The following is a 24,918-nucleotide window of genomic DNA, read 5'->3' as shown; positions in this document are numbered from 1 at the left end:
AAGAGATCGCAGCTTTTAGCATCTGTGTTCTGTGCTTTTAGCATCTCGCTGGCTCCCAGGAAGCGCACACGCAGTGCGCACTCCACAACTGGAATTCAGACTGCGATCGCTGCAGTCTGATTTACCCCCAATGTCCAGACCAATTTCCCAGGGTCTCTGCAGCTGGCTCAGTTATTTATTATTACCAGTTATTTATACAGCGCACACATATTCCGCAGCGCTTTCCAGAGAATATTTGGCCATTCACATCAGTCCCTGCCCCAGTGGAGCTTAAAATCTATATTCCCTACCACATGTACACACAGGACACATTCACACTAGGGTTAATTTTGTTTGGAACCATATAACCTACCAGTATATTTTTGGATTGTGGGAGGAAACCGGAGTACCCGGAGGAAACCCACGCAAGTATGGGGAGAATATACAAATTCCACACAGTTAGGACCATGGTGGGATCAAACCCATGACCTCAGTGCTGTGAGGCAGTAATGCTAACCATTACACCATCCGTGCTGCCCACCTCAGGCATGCATGCAGCATATTCTACTCAAAATATAGTTGATAACTAAATAGAACTCAGATAAACAGAGTAAAAGTCACAATGGAATCTGTTACATTATACTGTGTTGTATATTTTTCCCTGATTCCTGTTACAATGGAGAACATTTACTTTGTCAGATCTCTCTGGCCACCTATGGGAAAACACTACCAATATATGAAAACGGAATTGTATAAATAGCCACCGCAGTTTTATTTTGTATTGCAGGACATTCATTGCCGGCCCCAGACGTAACTTCAACACTTGAGAAAATGCAATAAATTTCTATTACGTTTTAATTCATAATTCTTAGTTGTTTCAATTATAACACTGACAGCATACAAAAAGTAGTATTATATTAAACCGATACAAAACTGGATTCTCATTTCAGACATGACTGACTAGGTTTCAACTAGATGAACTAAATCACTTAAAGTGATTGACTAGTACTGTAATGTTCTGCTTGTTTTCACCCCACGTCCGGTCACACACCGTGCTCTTACCTTACGGTCACCTCCTGCAGAGATGGGTATAGACTAAAGTCAGAATGGATGACACTGGCAGCTCGGAGGAAATGACGATCAAATGTATTTGAAGCAGTTGGGAGATTGGCTGTAGGAAAAAGACAACAGAAGACACAACATCAAGCATAAACCTAGAAAATGCCAGTAACTCCCCCAGATTCAGACCTGATCACTATGGTGCATTTTTTGCATCCCTGCGATCAGGTAGTCGCTATCTACAGGGGAGGGGGAATTCGCTGTGCAGATGCGCGTTAGCAAGTGCAGAGAGCTGCACAAACAAAAGTTTGTGCAGTCTCTGCACAGCCCAGGACTTACTCAGCCGCTGCGATGATCGGGGCCGAAGCGGACATCAGAAACCCTCCCTCCAAACACCTGGTCCCTCCTGCGTTTTTCCAGACACTCCTCTAAAACAGTCAGTTCCCACAAACAGCCTCTTCCTGTCAGTCACCTTGCGATCGCCCGTGCGATCGTTTTGTTTGTACCATTCCATCGCTGGACGGCATTCCCCGTCGCTGCGGATAACGCGCCTGCGAATTGCGGTGCATACGCATGCGCAGTTCAGACCCGATCGCCCTCTGTGCGAAAACGCACAGCAGTGATCGGGTCTGAATTACCCCCTCGGTCCATGGACTGTTAATTTTATCTGGCTTTCAGACCCAAAGAGTTTTATGTAACAAGGTTGTGCTATTCTAGGAACAGAAGAAGTGCAGAACGGAGGAATCATACCCGTATGTTTAGTGGACAGAAATTTGCAATAAAAAAGCGGTCTACAACTAAACCAATCAATAACATGCCTATAGTTGAAATCAATGAATAATTGTCTCAGATTTGCGTAAAGCAAAATACTGGTTACATTTCAATTAACCAAAACCCAGCAAACATCCTGTGCCATAAGAACGGTCACTAAAGTATAACTCCAGCCTACACAGAATGAAGACATCTATTTAGAGGACTGGACTGATCTAAGAATACAGGCTGTCTGGTAAGTAGGAACTATTGTGTACCAGTGAGGATGTTCTGAACAGAGTCGCAGTGGGTGAAGTTGTAGGTGCTCTTTGTTAAATTACTGCTTTCCAGGGTTACAGTTTCTTTCAGATGAACTTCTAAGCCATTGAGAGAAGCCAGCGTGCTGTCATACTAGGGAATCAAGAAAATACATCATAAGAAGATTACATACACTTGCTATACTGCAACCTGTTAAAGCATAACCCATCAGTCTAAATAACTCCCTCGTAAGGTTAAATTTCACACAAAAACCAGAGCACAATCGCTGTTTCAGGACAGAAGTTTCTGTATATTTTTCCAATTAAACTAAACGCATTATTCTGGGCTGCAAAAATGTAACTCCACTTCAAGATGAGCATGTGATAAAGTTATTTCAATGCATGTAATTGTACAGTATACTATTATAGGAAATAAAGGTATTTGATTTAGATAAGAATATTTGGTTTCAATGCTTAAATCACTGCCACAGACACAAAATCAACAAATATGAAAATTCCATAAAAATAGCATTTTAATTACCTACCGGTAAATCCTTTTCTCGTAGTCCGTAGAGGATGCTGGGGTCCATTTTAGTACCATGGGGTATAGACGGTTCTGCAGGAGCCTTCGGCACTTTAAGACTTTTCAGCAGTGTGAACTGGCTCCTCCCTCTATGCCCCTCCTCCAGACCTCAGTATAGGAACTGTGCCCGAGGAGACGGACAACTTAGAGAGAAGAATTTACATTAAAACAGTGGCGAGATTCAAACCAGCTCACACCATAAAAAACATGTTGCCTAACATGTCCTTTAACATAACCCATGCTAACGTGCATGCATAACGTAACAGCAACTGCTGTAAAACATCTTAACACATGAGAACCTGTGTAAAAATACAAAACGTAATTTGCAGGAAAAAGGAGCACTGGGAGGGCGCCCAGCATCCTCTATGGACTACGAGAAAAGGATTTACCGGCAGGTAATTAAAATCCTATTTTCTCTTACGTCCTAGAGCAGAGGTTCTCAAACTCGGTCCTCGGGGGCACACACAGTGCATGTTTTGCAGGTCTCCTCATAGAATCGCAAGTGAAATAATTAACTCCACCTGTGGACCTTTTAAAATGTGTCAGTGAGTAATTAATACACCTGTGCACCTGCTTGGTTACCTGCAAAACATGCACTGTGTGTGCCCCCGAGGACAGAGTTTGAGAACCTCTGTCCTAGAGGATGCTGGGGTCCATTTTGGTACCATGGGGATGTACCAAAGCTCCCAGTACGGGCGGGAAAGTGCTCATGTTCCTGCAGAACTGACTGACCAAACTAAAGGTCGTCAGCAGCCAAGGTGTCAAACCTGTAAAACTTAGCAAACGTGTTTGCCCCTGACCAAGTAGCTGCTCGGCAAATTTGCAATGCCGAGACACCCTGGGCAGCCGCTCATGAAGATCTCACTTTCCTTGTAGAGTGGGCCTTTACCGAACTCGGTAACTGCAATCCTGCCATGTAATAAGCGTGCTGAATGGTACCTCTGATCCAGCGCGCAATAGTCTGCTTAGAAGCAGGACCCCCAATCTTGTTGGGGTCATAGAGGACAAACAAAGATTCTGTTTTCCTTATCCGAGCCATTCTTGCAACATAAGTCCTCAACGCTCTGACGACATTCGAGGACTTTGAAACGGCTGAGGTGTCAGAAGCCACTGGCACCACCACAGGTTGGTTGATATGGAAATCAGACACAACCTTTGGAAGAAAATCCTGATGCGTCCGCAGTTCAGCTCTATCTTCATGAAAAATCAAATAAGGACTCTTGTGTGACAGAGCCCCTAATTCAGAAACTCGTCTGCCTGAGGCCAAGGCCAACAGCATGACCACTTTCCAAGGGAGAAACTTCAACTCTACCTCTTGTAGAGGCTCAAACCAGTCCGATTTAAGGAACTGCAATACCACATTAAGATCCCATGGCGCCGCAGGAGACACAAAGGGAGGTTGGATGCGCAGAACCCCCTTCACAAACGTCTGGACCTCAGGAAGGGAAGCGAACTGTTTCTTAAAGAAAATGGACAAGGCCGAAATTTGGACCTTAATAGACCCTAATCTCAAGCCAGCATCCACACCCGTCTGTAGAAAAAGGAGAAGACGTCCTAATTTAAACTCCACCGTAGGAGACTTCTTGGATTCACACCAAAATACATATTTTCTCCAAATAAGATGGTAATATTTGGACGTTACCCCTTTCCTGGCCAGAATAAGTGTGGGATTGACTTCATTGGGAATACCCTTACGGGCTAGGATCTGGCGCTCAACAGCCATGCCGTCAAACGCAGCCGCGGTAAGTCTTGATAAACAAACGGCCCCTGCTGAAACAGGTCCTCGCGAAGAGGAAGAGGCTGAGGATCTTCCAGTAATACCTCCTGAAGATCTGGATACCAAGTACTCCTTGGCCAGTCTGGAGCAATGAGAATTGCTCGAACCCTTGTTCTTCTGATGATCTTGAGAACTTTTGGTATTAGTGGAAGTGGAGGGAACAGATATACCGACTGAAACACCCACTGGGTCACCAGTGCATCCATTGCTATTGCTTGTGGGTCTCTCGACCTGGAACAATATTTCTGAAGCTTCTTGTTAAGACGTGATGCCATCATATCTACTTGAGGAACGCCCCGACGATCTGCTATCTCTGCAAAGACTTCTGGGTGGAGGCCCCATTCTCCTGGATGGAGATCGTGTCTGCTGAGGAAGTCTGCTTCCCAGTTGTCCACTCCTGGAATGAAAATTGCCGACAGAGCTTTTGCATGTCTTTCTGCCCAGAGGAGTATCTTTGTCACCTCTGCCATTGCCGCTCTGCTTTTTGTTCCACCCTGGCGGTTTATGTAAGCTACTGCCATTACATTGTCTGACTGGATATGTATGGGACGACCTTGAAGAAGGTGTGCCGCTTGATGAAGGCTGTTGTACACATCTCTCAATTCCAGAATGTTTATGTGAAGGAGTACTTCTTGACTTGACCATCGTCCTTGGAAGCTTTCCCCTTGTGTGACTGCTCCCCAACCTCGGAGGCTTGCATCTGTGGTCACCAGGATCCAAGTCTGAATCCCGAACCTGCGTCCCTCCAGGAGGTGAGAACTTTTTCTAGCCACCACAAGAGTGAAATACTGGCTTTTGTTGACAGGAATATCCTTCGGTGCAAGTGTAGGTGCAATCCATACCACTTGTCCAGTAGGTCCCATTGGAACACCCTGGCGTGGAATCGGCCAAATTGTAGAGCCTCATAGGCCGCTACCATCTTCCCCAGCAGGCGGGTTTTAAAACTTGTTTGACCATCCTCTGGATCTCCAGAGCCTTTTCCACTGGTAGGAATACTTTCTGTGCTTCCGTGTCCAATATCATTCCCAGAAATTATAACCTCATTGTGGGTTCCAATTGTGATTTTGGAAGGTTTATGATCCAACCGTGCTGTTGAAGCACAGTCAGGGAAAGTGCAATGTTCTGCACTAGTTTCTCCCTGGATCTCGCTTTTATGAGGAGATCGTTCAAGTATGGGATGACTGACTCCTTTCTTGCGAAGAAGAACCATCATCTCCACCATCACCTTGGTGAATATTCTCGGAGCCGTGGAGAGCCCGAAAGGCAATGTTTGGAACTGGTTGTGGCAGTCCTGCACCACAAACCTCAGGTACGCCTGATGCGGCAGGTAGATGGGAACATGTAAATAAGCATCTTTGATGTCCATCGATACCAGAAATTCCTTTTCCTCCAAGCTGGAGATCACCAATCTCAGGGATTCCATCTTGAATTTGAACCTTTTCAAATAAAGGTTCAGAGTCTTTAGGTTTAAAATCGGTCTGACCGAGCCATCCGGTTTTCGGCACTACAAACAGGCTTGAATTTAAAAAAAAAAAAACCTTTTTCCTGTTGTGACACAGGAACTAAGGAAATTACGTTGTCTTGACATAATTTCTGTATTGCGTTCAGCACTTTTGCTCTGTCCTGAACAGAAGCTTGTAAGGCTAATTTGAAAAATCGGCATGGGGAAGGTCCTGAAATTCCAATTTGTACCCTTAGGATACTATCTGCAATACCCAAGGATCCAGATCTGAGTGAACCCAGACCTGGCTGAAAGACAGTAGACGTGCCCCCACCCGATCGTACTCTCGCAGGGGAGCCCCAGCGTCATGCTGAGGTTTTAGCAGAAGTAGCTGTTGACTTCTGCTCCTGCGAGCCTGATGGTGTTGTAGATTTTTTACCTCTTCCTTGACCTCTTCCTGCGAAGAAGGGGGTACCCTTTGCCTTTTTGGACTTGTTGGGCCGAAAGGATTGCATCGTATGAGAATGAAATCATTTCCTAAGTGGAGCAGCTGTGGAAGGTAGAAATGCTGACTTGCCTGATGTAGTTGTTGAAATCATAGCATCCAGCTTGTCTCCAAAGAGGGCTTCTCCATTGTTCTCAATATTCTTTTTTGATTCCGCATCAGCATTCCATTGGCGGATCCACAGCGCCCTGCGGGCTGAAATCGCCACAGCGGAGGATCTTGAACTCAGCAACCCAATATCCTTCATAGCTTCAACTAAGTAACCTGCATCATCTTTGATATGGCCGAGAGTTAGGACTATTTCATCTCTGTCAACTGTGTCTATGTTAACAAGCAAGTTGTCAGACCATTTTTTCACAGCGTTACCTACCCAAGGACAAGTAATGGTGGGCCTGAGCACCGTTCCGTTAGCCTTATATATGGATTTTAGGGTTGTTTCTAATTTACGGTCAGCTGGATCTTTTACAGAGGCTGAACCAGGGGCAGGCAAAACTATTTTCTTAGACAGCCGAGAAACGAAGGTGTCTATCATTGGGGGTGTCTCCCATTTGTGCCTGTCTTCCTCAGGGAAAGGGTACGCTACACATATCCTTCTGGGAAGGGTAAATTTCTTCTCAGGGTTAGCCCAGGATTCTTCAAAGAACGCATTCAAATCCTTTGAAGGAGGAAAAATCACAACCTGCTTTTTATTTAATTTAAAATAATCCTTTTCCTCTGGGACCAGTGTTGTTTCAGGAAACTCCAACACTTCCTTTATAGCAACTATCATACATTGTATGCTTTTGGCTAATTTGGGGTCTACCCCTCTCAAATCCTCAGTGTCGACGTCAGAGTTGGAATCTGTGTCTGTTCCCTTGCATTATCTGGGCCAGAGACCTTTTCTGGGAACTGGATGGGACCCGAGTGGATGATATGGAGGGGTCAGTAAACAGTGCATCCTCCACAGACTGCCTCCAATATTTAGTCTGTTGTTCAGACTCAGTGAATTTCTTTGCAAGCATTGACATATTCTTTTGCAACATTTTCACCCACTCCGGCTCCTTCTGAGAGGGAAGGGCCACCACATCACCCTCTTGTGCATCTAAAACGGGTTCTTCCTGGGAAGAACCCTCCCCAATGTCTGACATGTTACACACTTGTACACACACACACACACACACACCCCCCCCCCCCCCCCCCCTATCACACAGGGGATCTATTGGGGACAGACCCACACTAAAGTCTGTCAGAGAGACACAGAGGGATTTGCCAGTCCACACACTGCACCTTATTGTGAATTGTGGAAATATTACCCACTTACAGCGCATATACCAATAATAGGCCCACAGACCTAATTATAATGAACACTCTCTGCCCCTTCTATAACACCCTGCACTTGTATCAGCGTTGTCATGAGGAGAAACAGCATTCAGGAGTTTCACACTGGAGTTTCTGCAGGAGAAAATGGCACCCAGTGAGTGTTCTGGCAAGTCTGAGGAGAAGCCCCGCCCTTCAGCCTCAGCAATGTAATATTTATACTGGCTGGGGATGGCACATCAGCGGCTGTACATGTATGTACCCTTTTTGCCAGTGAGAGTAAGGTTTTTAAACATGCCCTCAGAGCGCGCCCCCCCCCCACGCTCTGCACCCTTGTGCTGAGAGACATGGCGCGCAGCGGCGGGACGCTGTATGCCGCCAACGATTGCCCGGAGGATCCCCTCTCTGCAGGACTCCGGTAATATACTCACCAGTCTTCTGGCTCTGTTAGGGGGTGGCGGCAGTGCTGTGGGAGTGAGCAGCAGCCAGGCAAGGGCTGTGTTCAGTACCCTTCAGGAGCTAATGGTGTCCTGTCAGCGGAAGCAGAACCATTAACTAATTGAGAAGATGGTTCCTACTCCTCTCCCCCCCCCCCCCCCCCCCCCCAAGTCCCACGAAGCAGGGAAGCTGTTGCCAGCAGGTTCCCTGTAAAATGAAAAACCTAAGAAAGTCTTTTTCCAGCAAAGCTCTGTAGAGCTCCACTAGTGTGCATCCAGTCTCCTGGGCACATATTCTAAACTGAGGTCTGGAGGAGGGGCATAGAGGGAGGAGCCAGTTCACACTGTTGAAAAGTCTTAAAGTGCCGAAGGCTCCTGCGGAACCGTCTATACCCCATGGTACTAAAATGGACCCCAGCATCCTCTAGGACGTAAGAGAAATAAATTTGATGCAAAAAAGATATAAAATATTCAAATATCAACAGGAGGCTTCTGCCTAATGACATAGTGCACCAGCTGGCCTTCCTTCTCCAAAATGTCTCCCTGACTCACCTGAAGACATGGTGCTAGCAGTCTGAGCTTACTCTAGACCAGGGATGGGGAACCTGCGGCCCTCCAGCTGCTGTTGAATTACACATCTCAGCATGCCCTGCAACAGGTTTAGCATGGCCAAATAGCAAAACTGTTGCAGGGCATGCTGGTATGTGTATTTCAACAATAGCTGGAGGGCCAAAAGTTCCCCACCCCTGCTCTAGAGTATGTGGCATACTGTGTCCTCCTTGCAAAGAAATGATTCATATGTACATAGTACTCACCACATCTTGGACGGATTCCTTGATGTATTTGAAATCACTTTCCGCTATTAGGGTTAGTACTAACCCTTTGACGTTATGGATATATAAAATCATTTGCACCAGTTTTTTGCTGCTGATTGATGGATTGGAGTTCAGTGTTAATGTCCAGTCTGTTATACTAGAAGATGTAGTGTCTGTGCCTTCGGACAATGGTGTAATCCCTTCTAAAGGTCTATTATCTTTTATGTTGATTTGTGTTTCACCTTCTGTAATGTCCAACATCTCCATACTACTCTCAGTAGTCTTAACTAGGCATGTCTGATGGTCTCCTGGAGAAAAGCCTTCCATGGTTACCGAATCGTCTTGATTTACTGTCGACAAGTTGTCCAATGAAACATGGCTTCCCTCCATATTGGACAAGACAGATTGCTCGAGATTGTTTGGCCCAAATTTATCTGTAGAACAACAGGTTACAAAACTTCCAGTGGACATGCTTTTACTTCTCATCATAAAATCCTTTTCTAATCCAAGCAGCCCTTTTTGGCCTTCAGAAGCCATTACAAATGAATTGTCAGCAGCTATACTGTCAGAGCTGACCTCTTTTACAGTACCTTGATCAGCTTCGCAATCCGTATCAGAAGTATTCACACATTTTAATGGAGAGGAGCTTTGCATGGGAGTGTGTGTCATGGTACTGAGGAACCCAGTCTCTGAAGCACCACTGTCATGTTCTGCTATGGCATCGGCCATAGACGGCTCCTCTGAAACTACCACCTTCGTTAATGGAGAAGATGGCATATTGCTTTTTTCTTTATCCAAGGACTCCTTCTCCAAGATGCCAGATTGATTAACCTGGGCTTCCTCGCTGAGGCTGTGAGAAATGCTTGAACTTCTCCTTGAGGAACTTGGTATTCTAAAAATAAAATAAAAATCCTAGAGTGAGGGAGTCTGAGTTAATAGTAACATTAACAGAAAATAATATACACTCAGTGAGAAGTATCATAAACACCACATGTGAAAAGTAACAGCATTTCCCTTCAGTACCGAATCGCTGCATCACATATTAATATTGTTGGGCGCAGGGCCTTAAACTCATCAACCCGCGCCCAACGCCACCCCCCCCCCTTCTCACAAAGAAGCAGAGTGGTCACACAATAGTATCCCCAATACAAATTACACCACACAGTAGCATAATCTCATTCACATTACACCGCATTTAGTGCCCCTGATTCATATTACACCACATAGTAATGCCCCTTATTATGCTTATGTCACTCATTAGTGTCCTTTATTCATGTTGCACTACACAGTGGTACCCTTTATACACGTTATGCCACACAGTAGTGTGCCTTATATATACAAGGTCCACAGCAGTGCCCCTTATAAACAATTCCAACAGTAGTAACACCACTTACACATAATGCCCACAGTTGTAGTGCCCCTTAAACATAATGACCACCGCTTATACACATAACATATCTGCCTCAGTCACTCCAGCAGGTCACTGCCTGTGTCCCTCCAGCAGTTCCATGCCCTGTATCCCTCCAGCAACTTCCCCACCTCTCTTGTCCCTCCAGCCCCCTCTCATCTTATCTTGAAGATGCACAGAGCCTGCTCCTCTTCATGGCTCTTCTTCACTTCAGTAGCGGTGACAGCATGACATCACATACGCTGTGCTGGAAAAGGAAGCCACTGGGACCTGAGAAGGGGATGAATGCTGACCAACAGACACAGCGTGTGTGAGTACCAGGAGGGTGGGCCAGAGGTGTGCACTCTTGATATCACAGCCGCTCGCTGTAAAAAGGGGGCATGGTCTCACCTGATCGTCACTCCGGGGGCGTGCCCCGCATCTTCGGAAATGCTGGGCTGTACTGGGCTGCCCCCGGAGACTGTCGCCCAGCGCTGTCGGCTCCTCTTCTATGACAGGAGCTGGGTGCTGTAGCAGACTTTCACACTGCAGCACCTGGCTTCTGTCACTGTGGAGGACCCCACAGTTTGGTTTCAACCCTTCCAGTTTTCACAATCGAGTGCGGGCTACACCCCCCTTGTGACACCACTGGGGTAGTCTGTAGATGGAGGAGGACCACGGAGCCACCAGAACCTGAGGAAGGGGGAGTTGGCTGCAGCTCATCAGTAACACTAGCGCCACCTGCATCATCGATTGATATAGGTGATGGCTTTTCTGTTGGAATTAATTTGCAGGGCAATAGGAAAGGTGGAACTAGTTCCCCCTACCATTACAGGTGGTGGAACTCCGTTCCACCTTGTCGTCTTCCCCCCACTTTAACTCCTGGTTGGGCGCTATTTCTCTGTACTAGCTATCCAATACAGAATAACAGGATTCATGTTCATAATAAGAACAAGGGTTATATTTACTAAAGTGCAGGTTTTTAGAAGTGGAGATGTTGCCAATAGCAACTGATCAGATTTTCTCTTACATCCTAGAGGATGCTGGAGACTCCATAAGGACCATGGGGTATAGACTGGCTCCACAGGAGATAGGGCACCTAAAAAGAACTTTGACTATGGGTGTGCACTGGCTCCTCCCTCTATGCCCCTCCTCCAGACCTCAGTTAGATTCTGTGCCCAAAGGAGAAAGGGTACAATGCAGAGAGCTCTCCAGAGTTTTCTGTTTTGAAGAATTTGTTAGGTTTTTTATTTTCAGGGAGTCCTGTTGGCAACAGGCTCCCTGCATCGTGGGACTGAGGAGAGAGAAGCAGAGCTGGCTTGTAAGGTTGGGCACTGCTTCTAGGCTACTGGACACCATTAGCTCCAGAGGGAGTCGGAACACAGGTCTCACCTGGGGTTCGTCCCGGAGCCGCGCCGCCGTCCTCCTCACAGATGCCGAAGATAGAAGCCAGGTGAGTATGAGAAGGCAAAGAAGACATCAGGCGGCAGAAGACATCAGATCTTCATGAGGTAAGCGCGCAGCGGTATGCTGCGCGCCATTGCTCCCAGTACACACACACAAGCAGGCACTGAAGGGTGCAGGGCGCAGGGGGGGCAGCAAGTTTCCTCATTTTTTGGCAATATAAAGCAGGATTAGGCTGTGGGACAGTAAATTCTAAAATCCCCCGCCATTTTTTATATAGAATTACTGGGACCGTAGCCCGCCGTCGGGTGGGCGGGGCTTGATCCTCAGCACTAACCAGCGCCATTTTCTCCACAGAAACTGCATGAGATACGCTGGTTCCCTGATCTCTCCCCTGCTGAACTTCACAGGCTGGAAAAAAGAGGAGGGGGGCACTTTGGCGACGCAGTGAGTGGGAATTGAGGATATATATATATATATAAAAAGAGCTATCTGGTCATATATATTCCAGTGTTTTTAAGCGCTGGGTGTGTGCTGGCATACTCTCTCTCTGTCTCTCCTAAGGGCCTGGTTGGGGTTTTGTCCCCTTATAGGTTAATCCCTGTGTGTGTGGGGTGTCGGTACGTGTGTCGACATGTCTGAGGCGGAAGGCTTCTCCAAGGAGGAGGTGGAGCAAATGAGTGGTGTTTCCCCGTCGGTTGTGCCGACTCAGGATTGGATGGACATGTGGCATATGTTGAATGCAAGTGTGGCATCTTTACATAAAAGGTTTGATAAGGCTGAATTAGGGGGGACATCAGGGGGTCAATCCTCAGATTGGACCGACTCACAGGGCCCGTCAGGGTCTCAAAAGCGTCCCTTAACACAAGACACTACTACCGACACGGATTCTGATTCCAGTGTCGACTATGACGAAGTAAAATTGCACCCTAGGGTGACGAAAACCATTCAGTGTATGATTGTGGCAATAAGGGATGTGTTGCATATTGAGGATGAACCCTCGGTCCCCGACACAAGGGTACACATGTTTAAGGGAAAGAAACAGATTATTACTTTTCCCACATCTCATGAATTAAATGATTTCTTTGGAAAAGCTTGGGAGACTCCGGAAAAGAGACCGCAGATCCCCAAAAGAATCTATATGGCATACCCCTTCCCTAAACAGGACAGGGAGATTTGGGAATCACCCCCCACTGTGGACAAGGCCCTGACGCGCTTGTCCAAGAAAGTGGCGCTACAGTCTCCTGACACAGCGGCCCTTAAGGACCCTGCAGATCGCAGGCAAGAAACTACCTTAAAGTGTATTTATTCTCATACGGGTGCTGTGCTAAGACCAACAATTGCGTCGGCATGGGTGTGTAGCGCAATTGCAGCTTGGACAGATGAGCTGACAGATCACTTTGATAAAATGGATAAGGATACTATATTCTTAACTCTAGCCCATATAAAAGACGCAGGGATGCTCAAAGGGACATTGGATTGCTAGCTTCTAGGGCCAATGCCATGTCTATCTCGGCGAGAAGATCCTTATGGACTCGCCAATGGACGGGTGATGCGGATTCCAAAAAACATATGGAAGTACTACCCTATAAGGGAGATGTATTGTTTGGGGATGGGCTGACGGACCTGGTTTCCACAGCTACAGCAGGTAAATCAAATTTTTTACCATATATTCCCCAACAGCAAAAGAAAGTACCACCCTATTAGATGCAGTCCTTTCGGTCGCACAAGTCCAGAAGAGGTCGGGGATCCTCTTTCCTTGCCAGAGGTAAGGGCAGAGGCAAAAGAGCACCTGCTTCGGCAGGTGCCCAGGAACAAAAGTCCTTCCCGGCTGCTCCAAAACCCACAGCATGACGCTGGGGCTCCCCTGAGGGAGTCCGCACCGGTGGGGGCACGTCTTCGACTTTTCAGTCAGGCCTGGGTCAGATCAGACCTGAATCCCTGGGTGTTGGAAATAGTTTCCCAGGGTTACAAACTGGAATTCGAGGAGGAGCCCCGCGCCGATTTTTCAAATCGGCCCTACCAGCTTTCACATCGGAAAGGGATGTAGTGTTAGCTGCAATTCAAACGCTGTGTATACAGCAAGTGATAATCAAGGTTCCCCTGCACCAGCAGGGAAGAGGTTACTACTCAACCCTATTTGTGGTCCCGAAACCGGACGGTTCGGTCAGACCTATTTTGAATCTGAAATCCCTAAACCTGTACATAAAAAGATTCAAATTCAAAATGGAATCACTTAGAGCGATAATAGCCAACATGGAGGAGGGGGAGTTTATGGTGTCTCCGGACATAAAGGATGCGTACCTTCATGTCCCCATATATGCCCCCCATCAGGAATACCTGAGATTCGCTGTACAGGATTGTCATTACCAATTTCAGACGTTGCCGTTTGGACTTTCCACGGCCCCGAGGATTTTCACCAAGATAATGGCGGAAATGATTGTGGTCCTGCGCAGGCATGGAGTCACAATTATCCCATACTTGGACGATCTCCTGATAAAAGCGAGATCAAGAGACAAAATTGCTGAGCAGTGTGACGCTCTCTCTGAGAGTGCTCAAGCAACACTGTTGGATTCTAAATCTACCGAAGTCACAGTTGATTCCGACAACTCGACTACCGTTCCTAGGTATGATACTGGATACGGAACAAATGAAGGTCTTCCTCCCAATAGAGAAAGCCCTGGACATCCAGAACATGGTCAGAGACCTGCTAAAACCGAAAAGGGTGTCAGTTCACCAATGCACTCGAGTTCTGGGAAAAATGGTGGCGCCCTACGAGGCCATTCCCTTCGGAAGGTTCCATGCAAGGGCTTTTCAATGGGACCTTCTGGACAAGTGGTCCGGGTCCCATCTGCGCTTACATCGGAAAATAACTCTGTCCCCAGGAGCCAGAGTGTCTCTCCTGTGGTGGTTGCAAAGTGCTTACCTGCTGGAGGGTCGCAGGTTCGGAATTCAGGATTGGATCCTGGTTACCACGGACGCGAGCCTCCGAGGATGGGGAGCGGTCACACAAGAATTTTTTTTTCAGGGACTTTGGTCAGACCAGGAGTCCTGTCTACACATCAATGTGTTGGAACTCAGGGCCATTTACAACGGCCTTCGACAAGCGGAGAGTCTTCTTCGAAACCTACCGGTTCTGATTCAATCAGACAATGTCACAGCAGTGGCTCATGTGAACCGCCAAGGCGGGACAAGAAGCAGAGTCGCGATGGCGGAAGCCACCAGGATTCTTCGCTGGGCGGAAAATCATGTAAGCGCTCTGTCAGCTGTCTTCATTCCGGGAGTGGACAACTGGGAAGCAGACTTCCTCAGCAGACACGATCTCCATCCAGGAGAGTGGGGACTTCATCAAGAAGTCTTTGCAGACATAACACGTCTTTGGGGAACTCCTCAAATAGACATGATGGCGTCACGCCTCAACAAAAAACTTCGGAGGTATTGTGCCAGGTCTCGGGACCCTCAGGCAGTGGCTGTAGACGCTCTAATAACACCGTGGGTGTTCAAATCGGTCTACGTGTTTACTCCTCTTCCTCTCATCACAAAAGTGTTGAGGATCATAAGGCAAAGAAGAGTACAGACGATACTCGTTGTCCCAGACTGGCCTCGAAGGGCCTGGTACTCAGATCTACAAGAGATGCTCACAGGAGATCACTGGCCTCTTCCTCTGAGGGAAGACCTGTTGCAACAGGGGCCCTGTGTATTTCAAGACTTACAGCGGTTACGTTTGACGGCATGGCGGTTGAACGCCGAATCCTAGCGAAAATAAGATTTTACTAACCGGTAAATCTATTTCTCGTAGTCCGTAGTGGATGCTGGGGACTCCGTAAGGACCATGGGGAATAGACGGGCTCCGCAGGAGACTGGGCACTCTATAAGAAAGATTTGGTACTATCTGGTGTGCACTGGCTCCTCCCTCTATGCCCCTCCTCCAGACCTCAGTTAGGATACTGTGCCCGGAAGAGCTGACACAATAAGGAAGGATTTTGAATCCCGGGTAAGACTCATACCAGCCACACCAATCACACCGTATAACTCGTGATACTATACCCAGTTAACAGTATGAAATATAACTGAGCCTCTCAACAGATGGCTCAAGAATAACCCTTTAGTTAGGCAATAACTATATACAAGTATTGCAGACAATCCGCACTTGGGATGGGCGCCCAGCATCCACTACGGACTACGAGAAATAGATTTACCGGTGAGTAAAATCTTATTTTCTCTGACGTCCTAGTGGATGCTGGGGACTCCGTAAGGACCATGGGGATTATACCAAAGCTCCCAAACGGGCGGGAGAGTGCGGATGACTCTGCAGCACCGAATGAGAGAACTCAAGGTCCTCCTCAGCCAGGGTATCAAATTTGTAGAATTTAGCAAACGTGTTTGCCCCTGACCAAGTTGCAGCTCGGCAAAGTTGTAAAGCCGAGACCCCTCGGGCAGCCGCCCAAGATGAGCCCACTTTCCTCGTGGAATGGGCTTTCACTGATTTAGGATGCGGCAATCCAGCCGCAGAATGCGCCAGCTGAATTGTGCTACAAATCCAGCGAGCAATAGTCTGCTTAGAAGCAGGAGCACCTATCTTGTTGGGTGCATACAGGACAAAAAGCGAGTCAGTCTTCCTGACTCCAGCCGTCCTGGAAACATAAAGTTTCAAGGCCCTGACTACATCCAGTAACTTGGAATCCTCCAAGTCCCTAGTAGCCGCAGGCACCACAATAGGTTGGTTCAAGTGAAAAGCAGATACCACCTTAGGGAGAAACTGGGGACGAGTCCTCAATTCTGCCCTATCCATATGAAAAATCAGATAAGGGCTTTTACAAGACAAAGCCGCCAATTCTGACACACGCCTGGCCGAAGCCAAGGCCAATAACATGACCACTTTCCACGTGAGATATTTCAGATCCACAGTTTTAAGTGGTTCAAACCAATGTGATTTTAGGAAACTCAACACCACATTGAGATCCCAAGGTGCCACGGGAGGCACAAAAGTGGGCTGAATATGAAGCACTCCCTTTACAACAGTCTGAACTTCAGGCAGTGAAGCCAGTTCTTTCTGGAAGAAAATCGACAGGGCCGAAATCTGGACCTTAATGGAACCCAATTTTAGGCCCATAGTCACTCCCGACTGTAGGAAGTGTAGAAAGCGACCCAGCTGAAATTCCTCTGTTGGGGCCTTCCTGGCCTCACACCACGCAACATATTTTCGCCAAATACGGTGATAATGGTTCGCGGTTACTTCTTTCCTGGCTTTTATCAGCGTAGGAATGACTTCCTCCGGAATGCCCTTTTCCTTTAGGATCCGGAATTCAACCGCCATGCCGTCAAACGCAGCCGCGGTAAGTCTTGGAACAGACAGGGCCCCTGCTGCAGCAGATCCTGTCTGAGCGGTAGAGGCCATGGGTCCTCTGATATCATTTCTTGAAGTTCTGGGTACCAAGCCCTTCTTGGCCAATCCGGAACCACGAGTATCGTTCTTACTCCTCGCCTTCTTATTATTCTCAGTACCTTTGGTATGAGAGGCAGAGGAGGGAACACATAAACCGACTGGTACACCCACGGTGTCACTAGAGCGTCCACAGCTATCGCCTGAGGGTCCCTTGACCTGGCGCAATATCTCTTTAGCTTTTTGTTGAGGCGGGACGCCATCATGTCCACCTGTGGCCTTTCCCAACGGTTTACCAACAGTAGGAAGACTTCTGGATGAAGTCCCCACTCTCCCGGGTGTAGGTCGTGTCTGCTGAGGAAGTCTGCTTCCCAGTTGTCCATTCCCGGAATGAACACTGCTGACAGTGCTAGTACGTGATTTTCCGCCCATCGGAGAATCCTTGTGGCTTCTGCCATTGCCATCCTGCTTCTTGTGCCGCCCTGTCGGTTCACATGGGCGACTGTCGTGATGTTGTCTGACTGGATCAGTACCGGCTGGTTTTGAAGCAGGGGTTTTGCCTGACTTAGGGCATTGTAAATGGCCCTCAGTTCCAGAATATTTATGTGTAGGGAAGTCTCCTGACTTGACCATAGTCCTTGGAAGTTTCTTCCCTGTGTGACTGCTCCCCAGCCTCGAAGGCTGGCATCCGTGGTCACCAGGACCCAGTCCTGTATGCCGAATCTGCGGCCCTCTAGAAGATGAGCACTCTGCAGCCGGGATCTGGACTGAAAGTAGACAGTAACTAGGTTGACAATGTCTAGGTCGACCACTATTGGTCGACAGTAACTAGGTCGGTCGACAGGGTGTCTAGGTCGACAGGGTCTTTAGGTCGACATGTTCTAGGTCGACAGGTCAAAAGGTCGACATGAGTTTTTCTCCATTTTTTTCTTTTTTTGAACCTTTTCATACTCAACGATCCACGTGGACTACGATTGGAACGGTAATCTGTGCCGAGCGAAGCGGTAGCGGAGCGAAGGCACCATGCCCGAAGCATGGCGAGCGAAGCGAGCCATGCGAGGAGACGCGGTGCACTAATTGGGGTTCCCGGTCACTCTACGAAGAAAACGACACCAAAATAACATTAAAAACTCAGGTCGACCTTTTGACCTGTCGACCTAGAACATGTCGACCTAAAGACCCTGTCAACCTAGACACCCTGTCGACCTAGTTACTGTCGACCAATAGTGGTCGACCTAGACATTGTCGACCTAGTTACTGTCGACTTTCAATACCACACCCCTGCAGCCACCACAGTAGAGACACCCTGGTCCTTGGAGACAGGGTTATCAGTTGATGCATCTGAAGATGCGATCCCGACCACTTGTCCAAGAGGTCCCACTGGAAGGTCCTCGCATGGAACCTGCCGAATGGAATTGCTTCGTATGAAGCCACCATTTTTCCCAGGACTCGTGTGCAGTGATGCACAGATACCCGTTTTGGTTTTAGGAGGTCTCTGACTAGAGATGACAGCTCCTTGGCTTTCTCCTGCGGGAGAAACACTTTTTTCAGTTCTGTGTCCAAAATCATCCCCAGGAACAGTAAGCGAGTGGAAGGAACCAGTTGTGACTTTGGAATGTTTAGAATCCAGCCATGCTGTTGTAGCACTTCCCGAGATAGTGCTACTCCGACCAGTAACTGCTCCCTGGACCTCGCCTTTATAAGGAGATCGTCCAAGTACGGGATAATTAAAACTCCCTTTTTTCGAAGGAGTATCATAATTTCTGCCATTACTTTGGTAAACACCCTCGGTGCCGTGGACAGTCCAAACGGTAGTGTCTGGAATTGGTAATGGCAATCCTGTACCACAAATCTGAGGTACTCCTGGTGAGGAAGGTAAATAGGGACATGCAGGTAAGCATCCTTGATGTCCAGGGATACCATGTAATCCCCCTCGTCCAGGCTTGCAATAACCGACCTGAGCGATTCCATCTTGAACTTGAATTTTGTTATGTAAGTGTTCAAGGATTTCAAATTTAAAATGGGTCTCACCGAACAGTCTGGTTTCGGTACCACAAACAGTGTGGAATAGTAGCCCCGGCCTTGTTGAAGTAGGGGTACCTTGACTATCACCTGCTGGGAATACAGCTTGTGAATGGCCTCTAGCACAGCCTCCCTGCCCGATGGAGTCGTCGGTAAGGCTGATTTGAGGAAACGGCGGGGGGGGGAGGCGCCTCAAATTCCAGCTTGTACCCCTGAGATACTACTTGATGGATCTAGGGATCCACCCGTGAGCGAGCCCACTGATCGCTGAAATTCTTGAGGCGGCCCCCCACTGTACCTGGCTCCGCCTGTGGAGCCCCACCGTCATGCGGCGGATTTGGAAGAAGCGGGGGAGGACTTTTGGTCCTGGGAACCTGCTGTGTGTTGCAGCTTTTTCCCCCTTCCTCTGCCTCTAGACAGAAAGGACCCGCCTTTTCCCCGCCTGTTTTTCTGGGGTCGAAAGGACTGTACTTGGTAATACGGTGCTTTCTTAGGCTGTGAGGGGACATGGGGTAAAAATGCAGACTTCCCAGCTGTTGCTGTGGAAACAAGGTCTGAGAGACCGTCCCCGAATAACTCCTCACCCTTATAAGGCAAAACTTCCATGTGCCTTTTAGAATCTGCATCTCCTGTCCACTGCCGAGTCCATAAGCCTCTCCTAGCAGAAATGGACAAAGCACTTATTCTAGATGCCAGCCGGCAGATCTCCCTCATGTATAAGACTGAGTCTTTTATATGCTCTATGGTTAGCAATATAGTGTCTCTGTCTAGGGTGTCAATATTTTCCGACAGGGAATCTGACCAAGCAGCAGCAGCACTGCACATCCAGGCTGAAGCAATAGCTGGTCTCAGTATAACACCAGTGTGTGTGTATATAGATTTTAGGATAGCCTCCTGCTTTCTATCAGCAGGTTCCTTTAGGGCGGCCGTATCTGGAGACGGTAGTGCCACCTTTTTAGACAAACGTGTGAGCGCTTTATCCACCCTAGGGGGAGTTTCCCAACGTGACCTATCCTCTGGCGAGAAAGGGAACGCCATTAGTAATTTTTTTGAAATCACCAATTTTTTATCGGGGAAAGCCCACGCTTCTTCACACACCTCATTCAATTCCTCAGATGGGGGAAAAAATAAGAATTTACTTACCGATAATTCTATTTCTCGTAGTCTGTAGTGGATGCTGGGAACTCCGTAAGGACCATGGGGAATAGCGGCTCCGCAGGAGACTGGGCACAAAAGTAAAGCTTTAGGACTACCTGGTGTGCACTGGCTCCTCCCCCTATGACCCTCCTCCAAGCCTCAGTTAGGATACTGTGCCCGGACGAGCGTACACAATAAGGAAGGATTTTGAATCCCGGGTAAGACTCATACCAGCCACACCAATCACACCGTACAACCTGTGATCTGAACCCAGTTAACAGCATGATAACAGAGGAGCCTCTGGATAGATGGCTCACAACAACAATAACCCGATTTAGTTAACAATAACTATGTACAAGTATTGCAGACAATCCGCACTTGGGATGGGCGCCCAGCATCCACTACGGACTACGAGAAATAGAATTATCGGTAAGTAAATTCTTATTTTCTCTGACGTCCTAGTGGATGCTGGGAACTCCGTAAGGACCATGGGGATTATACCAAAGCTCCCAAACGGGCGGGAGAGTGCGGATGACTCTGCAGCACCGAATGAGAGAACTCCAGGTCCTCCTCAGCCAGGGTATCAAATTTGTAGAATTTAGCAAACGTGTTTGCCCCTGACCAAGTAGCTGCTCGGCAAAGTTGTAAAGCCGAGACCCCTCGGGCAGCCGCCCAAGATGAGCCAACCTTCCTTGTGGAATGGGCTTTTACAGATTTTGGCTGTGGCAGGCCTGCCACAGAACGTGCAAGCTGAATTGTACTACAAATCCAACGAGCAATAGTCTGCTTAGAAGCAGGAGCACCCAGCTTGTTGGGTGCATACAGGATAAACAGCGAGTCAGATTTTCTGACTCCAGCCGTCCTGGAAACATATATTTTCAGGGCCCTGACTACGTCCAGCAACTTGGAGTCCTCCAAGTCCCTAGTAGCCGCAGGTACCACAATAGGCTGGTTCAAGTGAAACGCTGAAACCACCTTAGGGAGAAATTGAGGACGAGTCCTCAATTCCGCCCTGTCTGAATGGAAGATCAGATAAGGGCTTTTACAGGATAAAGCCGCCAATTCTGACACGCGCCTGGCCGAGGCCAGGGCCAGCAGCATGACCACTTTCCATGTGAGATATTTTAACTCCACAGATTCAAGTGGTTCAAACCATTGTGACTTTAGGAACCCCAAAACTACATTGAGATCCCAAGGTGCCACTGGAGGCACAAAAGGAGGCTGTATATGCAGTACCCCTTTTACAAACGTCTGAACTTCAGGAACTGAAGCTAGTTCTTTCTGGAAGAAAATTGACAGGGCCGAAATTTGAACCTTAATGGACCCCAATTTTAGGCCCATAGACACTCCTGTTTGCAGGAAATGCAGGAATCGACCTAGTTGAAATTCCTCCATCGGGGCCTTACTGGCCTCGCACCACGCAACATATTTTCGCCTAATGCGGTGATAATGCTTTGCGGTTACATCCTTCCTGGCTTTGATCAGGGTAGGGATGACTTCATCCGGAATGCCTTTTTCCTTCAGGATCCGGCGTTCAACCGCCCTGCCGTCAAACGCAGCCGCGGTAAGTCTTGGAATAGATAGGGTCCTTGATGGAGCAGGTCCCTTCTTAGAGGTAGAGGCCACGGGTCCTCCGTGAGCATCTCTTGAAGTTCCGGGTACCAAGTCCTTCTTGGCCAATCCGGAGCCACGAGTATAGTTCTTACTCCCCTCCGTCTTATAATTCTCAGTACTTTTGGTAAGAGAGGAAGAGGAGGGAACACATACACTGACTGGTACACCCACGGTGTTACCAGAGCGTCCACAGCTATTTCCTGAGGGTCCCTTGACCTGGCGCAATACCTGTCCAATTTTTTGTTTAGGCGGGACGCCATCATGTCCACCTTTGGTTTTTCCCAACGGTTTACAATCATGTGGAAGACTTCTGCTGAGGAAGTCTGTTTCCCAGTTGTCCACTCCCGGAATGAACACTGCTGACAATGCTATCACATGATTTTCCGCCCAGCGAAAAATCCTTGCAGCTTCTGCCATTGCCCTCCTGTTTCTTGTGCCGCCCTGTCTGTCTACGTGGGCGACTGCCGTGATGTTGTCCGACTGGATCAGCACCGGCTGACCTTGAAGCAGAGGTCTTGCTTGGCTTAGGACCCTTGTCTTTGGTGACAGGGTTATCCGCTGATGCATCTGAAGATGCGATCCGGACCACTTTTCCAGCAGGTCCCACTGGAAAGTTCTTGCGTGGAATCTGCCGAATGGAATTGCTTCGTAGGAAGCCACCATTTTTCTCAGGACCCTTGTGCACTGCTGCACTGACACTTGGCCTGGTTTTAGGAGGTTTCTGACTAGTTCGGATAACTCCCTGGCTTTCTCCTCCTGGAGAAACACCTTTTTCTGGACTGTGTCCAGGATCATCCTTAGGAATAGAAGACGTGTCGTCGGGATCAGCTGCGATTTTGGAATATTAAGAATCCAACCGTGCTGCCGCAACACTACTTGAGATAGTGCTACCCCGACTACCAACCGTTCCCTGGATCTTGCCCTTATCCGGAGATCGTCCAAGTAAGGGATAATTAAAACTCCCTTCCTTCGAAGGAGTATCATCATTTCGGCCATTACTTTGGTAACGACCCGGGGTGCCGTGGACAAACCAAACGGCAGCGTCTGAAACTGATAGTGACAGTTCTGTACCACAAACCTGAGGTACCCTTGGGTGAGAAGGGTAAATTGGGACATGGAGATAAGCATCCTTGATGTTAAGAGACACCATATAATCCCCTTCTTCCAGGTTTGCCATCACCGCTCTGAGTGACTCCATCTTGAATTTGAACCTTTGTATGTAAGTGTTCAAGGATTTCAGATTTAAATTAGGTCTCACCGAGCCGTCCGGCTTCGGTACCACAAACAGCGTGGAATAATACCCCTTTCCCTGTTGTAGGAGGGGTACCTTGATTATCACCTGCTGGGAATACAGCTCGTGAATGGCTTCCCATACCGCCTCTCTGTCGGAGGGAGACGTCGGTAAAACAGACTTTAGGAAAACGGCGAAGGGGAGACGTCTCGAATTCCAATTTGTACCCCTGAGATACCACCTGAAGGATCCAGGGGTCCACCTGTGAGTGAGCCCACTGCACGCTGAAATTTTTGAGACGGGCCCCCACCGTGCCTGAGTCCGCTTGTAAAGCCCCAGCGTCATGCTGAGGACTTGGCAGAAAACGGGAGAGGGCTTCTGTTCCTGGGAACTGGCTGTTTGCTGCAGCCTTTTTCCTCTCCCTCTGCCACGGGGCAGAAATGAGGAGCCTTTTGCCCGCTTGCCCTTATGGGGCCCAAAGGACTGCGCCTGATAATACGGCATCTTCTTATGTTAAGAGGCTACCTGGGGTAAAAATGTGGATTTCCCAGCCGTTGCCGTGGCCACCAGGTCTGTTAGACCTACCCCAAATAACTCCTCCCTTTTATAAGGCGATACTTCCATATGCCTTTTGGAATCAGCATCACCTGACCACTGTCTTGTCCATAACCCTCTTCTGGCAGAAATGGACAGCGCACTTACTCTTGATGCCAGTCGGCAAATATCCCTCTGTGCATCACGCATATATAGAAATGCATCTTTTAAATGCTCTATAGTCAGTAATATACTGTCCCTATCTAGGGTATCAATATTGTCAGTCAGGGAATCCGACCAAGCCACCCCAGCACTGCACATCCAGGCTGAGGCGATTGCTGGTCGCAGTATCACACCCGTGTGAGTGTATATACATTTTAGGATATTTTACTGCTTTCTGTCAGCAGGTTTCTTAAGGGCGGCCGTATCCGGGGACGGTAGTGCCACCTGTTTAGACAAGCGTGTGAGCGCTTTATTCACCCTAGGGGGTGTTTCCCAACGTGCCCTATCCTCTGGCGGGAAGGGGTATGATGCTAATAACTTTTTAGGAATTAACAGTTTTTATCGGGGGAAGCCCACGCATCATCACACACTTCATTTAATTCCTCAGATGCAGGAAAAACTACAGGCAGTTTTTTCTCACCCAACAAAATACCCTTTTTAGTGGTACTGGTATTATCAGAAATGTGTAAAAACATTTTCCATAGCCTCAATCATGGAACGTGTGGCCCTACTGGAAGTCACATTCGTCTCTTAATCGTCGACACTGGAGTCAGTATCCGTGTCGGCGTCTGTATCTGCCATCTGCGGTAACGGGCGTTTTAGAGCCCCTGATGGCTTTTGAGACACCTGGACAGGCACAGGCTGAGTCGCCGGCTGTCTCATGTCATCAATCTTTTGTAGAGAGCTGACACTGTCACATAATTCCTTCCATAAGCTCATCCACTCAGGTGTCGACTCCCTAGGGGGTGACATCTCTGTTACAGGCAATTGCTCCGCCTCCACCTCATTTTCCTCCTCATACATGTCGACACAACGTACCGACACACAGCACACACACAGGGAATGCTCTGATAGAGGACAGGACCCCACTAGCCCTTTGGGGAGACAGAGGGAGAGTATGCCAGCACACACCAGAGCGCTATATATATATATATACAGGGATAACCTTATATAAGTGTTTTTCCCCTTATAGCTGCTGTATTGTTATACTGCGCCTAATTAGTGCCCCCCTCTCTTTTTTAACCCCTTTCTGTAGTGTAGTAACTGCAGGGGAGAGCCAGGGAGCTTCCCTCCAACGGAGCTGT

General features: G+C 48.1%; 1 protein-coding gene across 9 annotated transcripts in view; it reads right to left on the bottom strand.

Annotated features, from left to right (window-relative positions):
- HPS4 (HPS4 biogenesis of lysosomal organelles complex 3 subunit 2) overlaps nt 1-24,918 on the bottom strand; it is a 119,119-nt gene that overhangs the window by 1,716 nt on the left and 92,485 nt on the right. For all 9 annotated transcript variants that reach the window (XM_063913187.1, XM_063913192.1, XM_063913188.1 and 6 more), the window contains 3 exons: nt 8,900-9,791; nt 2,067-2,199; nt 1,042-1,150 (listed from right to left, as the gene is read on the bottom strand). In XM_063913187.1, the coding sequence (XP_063769257.1) occupies nt 1,042-1,150; nt 2,067-2,199; nt 8,900-9,791 (1,134 nt within the window). The remainder of the gene's footprint in view (nt 1-1,041; nt 1,151-2,066; nt 2,200-8,899; nt 9,792-24,918) is intronic.

The sequence above is a fragment of the Pseudophryne corroboree genome, chromosome 1 (assembly GCF_028390025.1).
Source record: "Pseudophryne corroboree isolate aPseCor3 chromosome 1, aPseCor3.hap2, whole genome shotgun sequence".
Lineage (NCBI taxonomy): Eukaryota > Metazoa > Chordata > Amphibia > Anura > Myobatrachidae > Pseudophryne > Pseudophryne corroboree.
The sequence above is the reverse complement of the archived record's forward strand: the minus strand, read 5'-3'. Positions and strand labels throughout refer to the sequence as shown.